Source organism: Oreochromis niloticus, linkage group LG15 (assembly GCF_001858045.2).
Source record: "Oreochromis niloticus isolate F11D_XX linkage group LG15, O_niloticus_UMD_NMBU, whole genome shotgun sequence".
Taxonomy (NCBI): Eukaryota; Metazoa; Chordata; class Actinopteri; order Cichliformes; family Cichlidae; genus Oreochromis; species Oreochromis niloticus.
The window spans coordinates 31,309,422-31,320,910 of NC_031980.2; the positions used below are offsets into that span (position 1 = coordinate 31,309,422).

The 11,489-nt window shown below is 38.8% G+C and overlaps 1 protein-coding gene across 1 annotated transcript; it reads right to left on the minus strand.

Moving 5' to 3' along the window:
- On the minus strand, positions 1-3,484 carry srp9 (signal recognition particle 9). Its single transcript, XM_003452993.5, has 3 exons — positions 3,269-3,484; positions 3,056-3,124; positions 1-725 (listed from the first exon to the last, which is right to left on the minus strand). Exons 1-3 carry the CDS (start codon positions 3,338-3,340, stop codon positions 606-608), a joined length of 261 nt encoding a protein of 86 aa, XP_003453041.1. The 5' UTR covers positions 3,341-3,484; the 3' UTR covers positions 1-605.
- Between the last annotated feature and the right edge of the window lie 8,005 nt (positions 3,485-11,489).

Genomic DNA, 11,489 nt, shown 5'->3' on the forward strand with positions numbered 1-11,489 from the left:
TGACTGGGGTAAACAACCATTTATTGAACATGTCAGTGTGGAAACACTGGGTTTTCTCCACACCCTTGCTGGGAAATCAGAAAGCTCGGCTTCATTCATGTGGCACAATGAGGGGGGAGAAAAATCAAAGTAAACTGGGCTTAAACTGAATCTGACATAGCTTAAAAAGATGAAAAAAAAGACAAGTTATCTTCATTGTCCATCTTTTTCTTCCCCTTCAAAACTAAAAATTAATGGAAATGTCTTTAAAGAATTCAAGGTGCCAAAGCTGCTTACACAGCAGCTAATGTTGTCCCACCCCTACACGGATCTTAGATTTGACTTACACCATGAAGGATGTGATAATGCCTGTAAAGGAAAGGCGGGACAATCAAACTTTTAAAAAAATCCATGAAAAAAAAAAAATATATATATATATATATATATATATATATATATATCTCTTCTCTGACAGCATTAAACCAGCGTAGGCAGCCAGATCCAGCTCCCCACATTCCCGTTTTGCAGACTTGTCCCACTCTGAGGACAAAATATTCTCTCAGCAGCACCACCATGTCCTCTGAACTCAGTCCGAGAGCTCCAAAACTTTAGAAAAAAAGAGCATTTTAGTCCGTCTCCATGGCACCACTGTGCGTCTCCTTGGACACCATGAGTCTCATCAGCTTCCCATGGAGCTTTTCAATCTTCTTCACATCCTGGGCCTGGTCTGTCTTGTATTGTAAACACTGTAAAGATGGAGAAGACACCAAATGAAAGCAGTTACAGCATGAAAACTACAGGTTTTTACTGTTTTATAGTAGTGATTAAGGAGTCACCTAAATGATAGGGTTACATTGTTGCCTTCTTTTTGGCGGTGCACACCTCTCACCCAAATTCTTTAAAAGGAGCCACAGGTGACTAAAGACATTATTACTTTTTATTTAAAGAGGCATTTGTAAATCAATAATTGCTTGGTGCAGAATTACATTATTTTGACATGTGCAAACAGCTCTACACTCAATGCCTTTTTTAAATAAATCTTACTACAATTATGTGACAAGAACACAATCAGCATCTTCTTATCTCATGGATGAAATCCAAACTTCACTTTCTTGGACTGTAACTGGTCACAGAAGTCCTTGTTATGCTTTGTAGCCTTGTGTAGCAGCACCACAGCAAGACCTGAGCAAGATCCACCATCAACAACAATATTCCCACACTTTGGAGCTGGGGTTGGGTTTATAACCATGAGATGTGAGCCTTAAGAGAGCTCAGCAACATCCAGGAACACCACACTACCACAACTAATTAAGCCAGCATCAAGTACCCAGGGAAGACCCACACGGACACAAGGAGAACATACAATCTCCACAGAGAATGAACCTACCCAGGATTCAAACCAGGGACCTTTTTGCTGTTAAGTTACAGTGAAAACAACCAATTCAGGTCCCTGGCTGGTCAACCAGTGCAGGCTTGTCTAGCCACTCTCAAGTCATTTGTTTCCACAGGCAATGTTTAAATATGACTCTCAAAACTTTATCTCAAAAAGATAAAAGCCTGAAATTTTCACTCGTTTTTCTTTACACAGAGCTGAAACAGGACCCGTAATTTGTGACTGAAATATCTAAAAACAAATGCCAGTATTGGCTAGTTGAAAATTATAAGCAGTCCTGTAAAGTACCATATCTGAGCAAACATTAATAATAATAAAAATAAATACATAAATAAAAATCTTCATATTGAGAAGTACTTATAACTGAGATAAGATAAGACGTTATTGATCCCATGACAGGGAAATTTTTGCCAGATCATTATTTTGTTAAATATATGCATATTCATTTTTCAAGACCCACATTGTAAGCAGCATTGTCAAGAAGCAGTCTCATATTTCAGATTATGCTATCCATCCATCAATCTATCTATGCGCGCACACACAAACTTTTGCAGTGTTCATTCATGCAGTCAGTATATCAACTGCCTGTGGCAGTTGTGGCATTAAGATTAGGGCTGGGTTATAGTTATACATCAGACTGCAAGTCACGTCATGTCGACATGGCAACTTGGCTTTGCAAGACTATTTATGTGAAATAACTTACTAAGCCATTTTTCGTAACTTTTAATTGCTTTGCTACATTTACTTTTCAAGATCAATTCTACCTACCACTTTGAGACTTATCGCGCTGAAGAAGTCTTATAATTAAGATTACATTTGAAACTCCTACAGGCAAGCAGGGATCAGGAAATCACAAGATAAAAAGTATTCTACATGTTTTATTTTGTATTATTGTGAAATACAGCTGGACACCACTCACAAGCTGTCGCTCACTGGCTTTTGCCAGGTGACATTTGTATTATTAGTGTGTGCTAAAATATGGCACTTTAAGTGCTTAATTGATGGGATTTTATATATAACCATTTAAGCCTTTTTACCCTGATTTTATAAGAATTTATGGATAAATTATTTTAAAACAAAATTAAATCTAAGAACTTTCTTAGCATTTTGACACTGGGATCTGCTCTAAGTATTAGGAAGGTTTGTGAATATAGGGCTAGATGTCAATATTATACACCTGTTTACCCTCCAACCTTCTAAAAATCATAGAAGTTAAGTGAAGAATTTGGGATATCTGGAATATAAAGCAGCCAGACCATTAGACATTGGGTATCACTGTCAAGTAAGGCGAATATTTCTACCATAAAATGAACACGGGAAAAGTACAAAGTACACAAAAATCTAGCACAACACAACACAGGAAGAAGAAAAACAGCTAAAAGGGTGTATCCCCCCCTCCCACTGCTCACAACTTTATTACACAGCAAAACGTAAAAGATTAGAGGGGCTTTATAAAAAAAATTAATAATAATTTTAAAAAAAACTCTCGCAGCTGCTAGCTTACTTAACGCTACACGTTACGATTTAGCCTCACACAAACTAGTGCCAGCAGACTCAGAAAACAAAGAAAAGCGTTTCTTGCTGCTCGTCCAAAAAACAAGTTTTTAGACGTTTCTCAAGATAACCTCTCATATTTCGCTGGCTGGTACAAACAATTCCACGTTTTTCCCTCGGTGTACTTACCACAGCATTGTCAGTCACTTTAATGGACAGGTTTCCGTCGCAGTGTCTGTATTTTAGAACCACTCTGACCTGAAAAAAAATAAAACATAACAAATATGTTGAGAATTTAACATGAAAAAATATCGAACCAACAGTCGGCACAGTCACGTCGCTAGCGTGCCATCTAGCTAACAGGCTATCCAGTATGGTACTTATCAAATAAAGCGTTATTACCTTCATTGGGTCTGTCAGATACAGTTTTTCTGCTGCACGGGCGAACTCCTCCCACGTCTGATAGTAAGGCATTGTTTCCACAAAGCTACGATACTAATAAAAGCAGAAAAAAAGGTTTGAATCGGATGTTCGCGTTTGCTAACTTCGGAACACCACATCAGCAGCAACGTGAGTACAACCAATCAGACAGAAGAGACCACGGCGCCGAACCCATATCCGATGTGCACATTCAAAATAAAAGCACAAGACTTGAACTTACTGAAAAATCACAAAGAAAGTTAAATGAATACCGCAAATCGAGCAGTGCTCCCACGAACTGAAACACTGACTTGAGAAAAATCCTAGACCGGATTAGACCTTTGATCTTTTAGGTCTAAAACTCTGATTGGGACCTGGCATTTCTATTTGTTTGTTTGTTTGTTTGTTTGTCTGAATAAATAAGGCCCTTCAAAAAAAAAAATATGTGCTGTGAACACAGGCCATAGAAAAGAAAAATCCAACGCTGAGGGAAATCAATGTCACTAATGGAGCAGAGAGAAAATAAAATAATGCAGGCTAATAGAAATCATCTAACTCTTGTGTCTTGGAGTGAGTTTAGTCAGAAAGATATGATTATATATTTAATAACAGCACTAGCATTTAAATATTACAAAGTTTTAAAACAGACCTCCCTGAAATTTCATGTAATACAATCAAATAAAATCAGCATACAATTAAATTTTTGAATATATAGATAAATAGATATTTAGAATTCAACAAAGCAAAAGTAAACAGTTACACAGAGTCATATAGAATTGTTTTTAATTTGTTTATTTATTTGTCTATTTATTTAAGACACTGTACACTTTATGGGATGTCATACACTAGTTCAGTAACGTAAATATTGCCTCTCGTTTTTCTGAGCAGTCGGAATGGTTTGTTTTCCTTTTGTTTGCTTTGTTTTGAAATTGTACACAGGCCCAGACCCGGAAATGTTATTGTACGGTAAAGCGTGGGAATGCCTTTATGTCGCCTCCAAGTGGTTGTGGTTAAAGACGACTAAAATAACAATATATATATATATCAAAATTAAAAATCATACAGCCCAAGTATTTAGAATATTGAACGGCGGGAGTAAAGTGCTTAAGTAATAATAATAAAAATAACAATAATATTAAGAAATGAAAAAAATTGAGGACATGTTATAACATGTAAATTTAAAGTAAAAAGTATTATATGTTGAAAATGAGAAATTATTATTATATTTGAAACATATGTGATCATTTTAACCCTCTACTGCATGACTTTTTAATTTTGGGGGAAAAAAATATTTCTCCCTATTTTGGGGGAGCTTTAGGGTCCCTAATAATATATCAATCATAAAATTTGACACCCTGCCCCCCCCCCCCCCCCCCCCCCCAAACAGATATTGGTTTGTTGCTTCAGGGCAACACTGTGCAACAAGGGTAGTAAAATGCCAAGTTATTCTATAATAAGTTGTATTAGTACAACAAGGATGAACAAATAAATAAACAACAAATAAACAATGTAAACATTTCACAAAACAATAAAACACCAAAATACATCCAACATTTGACCCTAACCCCATGCGCGCGCACGCACACACACACACACACACACACACACACACACACACACACACACACACACGTTGTGTTTCCATCACTTTTGGGGACATTACATTAACTTACATTAATTTCCTGGAGACTTATCCTGACTCTACCCATCACAAGTCCCTGCCTGAACCTTACCCTAACCCTGACTCAAGCCTTCACCCTAAAATTGAATGATTTATCTTGCAATTTGTCCCCATAAAGTAGGTGAGACCTCACAATGTGAGTGTGTAAACAAATTTGTGTCCCCACAACAATAAGTAATACATGACCACACACACTGACACCCACACAGCAATAGTGGTATGGCAGGGATCAGGCCCACACAATGTGCTTACACATGGCCCACATACCGCAAAGAATGACGGCCCTTTGGTGGCCCAGACCTGGTTTGCCAGTGGTGGCCCTCACATGGGCCAGCACAAGGCCAGTTTCAGACACCCTGGTCGTCCTGTGCTGGCCCATGTGTGGATTACCTCTGGCAAACCCGATCTGGGCCACCAAAGGGCCATTATTCATTGTGGTATGTGGGCCATCTGTAGGTGGTGTGCAGCCACGGGCCAGTTGTAGACACACTGCTGGCCCTGTGCTGGCCCAGAACAGTTTCAGCTCTGGCCCCAGATGTCAGCATAATGTGTACCTTAATCAAGCCATGCAATAACAACATGTTATGCAAAACAGTGCAAAAGTAACATGCCGAAACTCTGTTCAGACAGTGAATGGACTGATTTTTATATAGCGCTTTTCTACTCTCCCAGATTACTCAAAGTGCCGACTTGATACCAGATCCTGGCCAGACCTGCTTGCTATGTGGGCACTAAGACACACACAGACACAGTTACTTTACCAACTGACCCCTGACCCCTGAGCTCCTAAGTGTCCCTCAAACCTCATTCAGGGATCCACTCCTTTACTTCACTGTCACTCCCTGAAAGCTCACTGTCCTCACTTTCTGAGGACAGAAAGTGCACATTCCCTTGGTTTCCTTGCATGAAAGGTTTTTACATCCATGTCCTGTAATTATGAGTAGATTGTAAAGTAAAAAACATTGACTATGATCATATAAATGCACACAAACACATCTCTACACACATATGCAAATGCATTATATTGCCTGAAAAAAATTGGGCTAACTGCGCAGTGTTGCCTTGAGGCAACGAATGAAAATTAACAGTTTTACTGTATAAATAAATTTTAAAAAGTAGAACAAACAATCAAATATGCTTCTTAACATATTCATGCACATACAAGTATTTTTTAATATACATTTATTTCACTATAAACATGTAAAATAGTGATCTTTATCTTGCCTCCTAATGGAGATGTCTCTCATGTAGTGCAGCTTGCAGAAAGGGGTCTTGCCCCCCCCCCAAATGAAAGTCACACCACCTTCAACTCATCATTTTATTGGAAAGAGATGTGCCTGGTAGCATTATTTGAAAAAAAAAAAAAGTTTTTTTTTTTTGAAGGGCCAGTGTAAGGCATGAAAATGTGGTTTGTTGCCTCAGGGCAACGCTATGCAGTAGAGGGTTAAATGTGGCTGTTAAATTAAAAGAGAAAATCACAATCACAACACAAAGTTTTAAAGAAGTGAGCAATTTCATCCAGAGTGATACATATTAATTAAGAACACAAAGGACAGGAACGGGAAACCAGTACTAAAGTAACACTACTCCTTTTTATCAGTTAAATAGAGTTTCTAAATTATTTACACATGACTGCACTCTGTTTTGATTTAGACATTACACATAATAACACATAAAAAGAGGGTTACACCTTCATACTATTATCACGTAAATGTCAAGGAGTTGGGGTGTGAAGTGAACCCAACTGCAGGAAATAGAATCTCTGTGTCTTTGCAACTAATTTGTTAAGCTTTACTGGTTAAAAAAGCATAGCAGCAGTAAAAATATCTTGTAATTGAAGCAGAGCAAAAAAAACAAAAAACAAAAAAATAAATAAAAAACAAAACCAAAACTGAGGAAACTAAACGGATGCCCAGAGAAACAAACATGAAAAAAGAGACAACTGCACTGAGACAAAGACTGACAAGATGATAAAGTCAAAGTAGTAAATGGACCAAGAATTACAAAATAATGGTTTTCAAATTAACACTATAAAAAACAACCTTAACAGTCACTGTGAATCCTCTGAGGTTGAAGAAACCCCAACTCTTACCCAGGGCTATCACAGTATGTAATTTTTGTTTTTATGAAATTGTTCTCCCAAGTCTTCACAACCAAGGAGCAAAGAAAATAATAATTTTAACTGAAACACATCTAAATCTTCTCACTTTTTTCCTAAAAACTTAGGGTTCCATTTATGACTTGATGTCTTAGAGCAGGGGTGGGGAACTCCAGGTCTCAAGGGACCTCCTGGAGGTTTTAGATATCACCGTGTGTCAACAAACCTGATTTAAATGATTAGTTCATTATGAGGCCTTTGGAGAACTTCAAGACATGTTGAGGAGGTAATTTGGCCATTTAAATCAGCTGTGTTGGATCAAGGACACATGTAAAACCTGCAAGGCACCAGCCCTCGAAGCCTGGAGTTCCCCGCCCCTGTCTTAGAGCTCAGAGGATTAGGACTAATAAATGCCAATGCACCTAAGGTACTAGAAAAATAATTTAGTGAATTAAGTGTGAAGTGTAAAAAAGAAGTACAGTACCCAAATACAAAGAGTGTTTCTGCCATTCTGCCAGTGTTTTTTTTAACACTGGCAGAATGTTGGTAATGCTGTGGAGATCATTTCATGGTCTCCACACTAGATGGCAGACAGAGTTCACCGGCATATTAGTCTGGGATGAACTTTAGAGACCTAATGAGCGCAGAAGAAAACTGATGCAACAAAACTGAGTTCAGATCAGGCTGCTCGCATCAGGATTTGGATGGTGCCCTTTCCCCTTGAGCAGTTTGCAGTGAGAGTACGCTTCATTTGCCTCAGATCTAATGACATTTATTGCTTCATTGTGTTAGATGTCACAATAACAGAGCTGGTGAGGAGTAGGCGTTGTGCTGACGGCTCATTCATCATCGGTTGAGTCAGTCACAGCTCAGTCACTCGAGTGGATGACTTGTATTGATTCCGGATTTTAGGATGGATGGTGTTAGTGTTTCCACACGTACGCACCCATGGGGACTCCATCCTCAAAGAAGAACACAGCGACAGGACCCTTTATGAACAGACTGACAAAACACAGGCTTTTAGCATGAAGAACCTGCATCTCAGAGGCAACATTGCAAACTATAGCTGCCTCTAATGTTGTGGTAAAAGTCTGTTTGTCCTTTCCACTACATACAGTTTGATAATGATATTTCTAGGAAGCTGTTAGATGTCCTAGAAGAGGATAATAGAATGTGTAATCTGTTATGTTTTGGGATTTGCCACCTTCCACTTCCAGTCTACAACAACTACAGAGTCAGGTCTTTCCCTTCGGCTAGTTTAAAACCACAACGATACACAGGAGTGGTTTGTGCACTTCTACACTTGTGCACTTATACAATTCAGGGAGGAGGAGGATCTCCTTCAGCTACATAAAGAAATAGTCCTTTCAGTTTTGTGGACTAACTGATTCAGCCTCACTCTGATAAGCTTCTTTTAGCCCTTTTGTGTATAAGTGACTTACAGGACTTCCCTTGATGATGGACATGTGATGTGTCACACACACATATGGCTGAAATTCAAGCAACCAGTTAAAATAGAAACACACCCTGTGGCTGCAGATCTGTAATGGTGACAACAGGATGACGATTTTGTGTCTCGCTGACTTGCACATTAATAATCGGCAGGGATCAGCAGTCAGCGTTTTTACCACACCAGCATGAACTCCCAAATCAGTCCACTCACACATAAACACACACCCACAGTAGAGAGAGTGACCAGCAGTAAATCACACGGTTTGTGTCAGGCACCACCTGCAGCAGAACATCAGCTGTCCGTGTTTCTGACACCCGTTTGTCTTTGTGGGGAGGGCTACAAGTTGTTTTTGTGTGTGTGTGTACTTGAAAGTAAAATTCTCAAATATATTTTCTCAGTCAAAGACATTAATAAAAATTCCAATCAGAGTAAGGAGGGATTCTTTATGAGACGAAGCCTGTTAAAAGCTTGAGAACCACTGAATCACACTAAAGTCTGAATGTTTCCAGCTTTCCTTTTACAGTGTGTTTAGAAAGCATTTAGATACCCTTCAGTTTTTTCATTTTAATAAGTTACTCAATACCCCATAATGAAACAATGAAAACTACCAAAAATAATTTTTGTAAATGTAGTAAAATCAGAAAAAAAATCCTGAAATATCACATTTACATAGCCTTTGGCAAAAACACTTGTAATTTAGATCAGGTGCCTCACATTTCTCTTGATTATTGCTGAGATGTTTCTACACCTTGATTGATGCGATCTGGAAAGACACACAGCTCTCTATAGAAGGCTTCACAGCTATATATGAGTGGAAAAAACAAGCCCAACAAGCATCCTTCCAAGAGCTGGTCACCCTGCCGAAGTGAGCAGGAGAGGGGGAGGGGCTATAGTGAGAGAGATGACCAAGGACCTAATGATCACTTGGACTAAAGGACAGAAGAAGAACACCACATGGACAACCATCACTGGAGCTCTCCATAGATCTGGGCTTTATGATTAATATGCAATATAGGTCCAGCTGTGAAATAAATGTATTCAGTGAAATGTATAATACACAACCCTGAAATTTAGTGACGGAAACATATAAGTCCAGTACCCATATACAAGCCTCCCCTCAGTGCAAAACACATGAAAGCCTGCCCGGAGTTTAAACCACTCTTAGACTGTGATCAAACATGATTCTGTTGTTTGATGAAACCTTTTGGCCTCAGTTCTAAATATTATGTCTGGAGGAAACCAGGCAGAGCTTATGACCTACTCAATATCATCCCTACAGTGAAGCATGGTGGCATCACACTGTCTGGCTATTTTTCAGCAGAAGGGACTGGAGACTAATTAGGGTTTAGGGAAAGCTGAAAGTAGAAAAGTACAGAGACATCCTCAGTGAAAACCTGTTCCACAGCATTCAGAACCTTACAATTACTTGAAGGTTCACTTTCCAACATGACAATGACAACACAGGAGTGGCTTAGGGACAACTCTATGGATGTCCTAGAGTGGCCCAGTTACTGACCTGAACTCTATTGAACATCTCTGTAGAAACCTGACAATGCCGACATTCATCATCCAACCTGACTGTGGGGATTTAGAAGGATTTAGAGAGGAGAATGGCAAAATTTTTTTCCCTCAGTCCAGGTGTGCAAAGCATGCTGCATCCTAATCAAAAAGACCTGAGGGTGTAATTGCAGCCTAACATGCATCAACTTTGTCATCATGGCTAGATTAATGAGAAAAACTCAGTGAAGCAAGGTTTATTGTCACACAAATTTGACCAAAAAGTATGAATACAATGCAAGAGCTGGCTGGAGGGAATGGGTTCATGGCTCCATGGTAGTCATCTTTAAGAGAGCAAAAGTCACTTAATGCGCAGAACGAGAGTGCCACAGAGACTCTGTGTTTAGAAAAAAACTCAGAGTCATTACATGATGTATAAAGCAGCTGTGGGATGGGGGGGTGATTGCCAGGAAGTTTTTTTGGAAGCTTTTTAGTTTTTCCCCAGGAGAGAGCTGTTCTACCTCCACCCAAGAGTAAAGACTGATGAAGCAAAACACAACAAAACAAACAATAAGAAGAAAAAAAGTTGGGAAATAAATGTATAACGGTTGTTGCTTGCTTGCTTTCCTACTGTTTTCAGTTAGACTGACTAACATAATTACATAATTGAGACATACATGGTTCCTTAAAATTATCAAAGATATGAGTAAAATGTTGTGAATGTGTGTAAATCATAATGAAACCCATTTGAACTATTGTCTATAAGTCCAGAAGTGTGTAAATTAAAATAAAGAACAGGGGAGTATTATTAAAGACATAACCAACTCCTTACAGGAACCAGTCAACGCAGAAACACTGAAAAAGTTATCCACCTCAGTTGTCAAGGGCAACCTGCACGTGAGACGTCTGACAAGCTGCGTAAATTGCTGCATTCAGGTACAGTGCGAAATAACAAACTTATGCCGGGTCGCATGAAAAAAAAAGCAGCAAGCCGGGTGCTGTTGCCTGAGTTATGTTTCGAACTAAATTAGCCTTCTGTTGTGTTTTTCCAAAATATGCTTCATTTTATAAGAGGTACAATACATGAAGAAACCTGAACCAGTCCTAGATTGAAACCCATTAGAGATTTCCACGACAGCAAAGTTGGTGGTAGAACACATAACTTGCAAGTGAAGAAAGGTTATTAAAACGTTATTTTGGGGCAAACCTTTTAAACAGTTTTTATTACATACGTGCTGATGCTAGACAGGCCGATTTTATGTCCATGATGTGACCATTTAAATCAAAGTTCGTTTAGAAAAACTGCCCCAATAAGTGCCTGAAGGAGTTTCAAGATGGTTAGCGAAAGGCAATACTTTTTTGTAGACACACCTGGCGCTGGTAAAATTCATTCATTTGTTTGTTTGTTTGTTTGTTTTTATATTTGTGCATATTTATTCCCCCGAAACTTCAGAGTAGGAGCTTACAGCGGGTC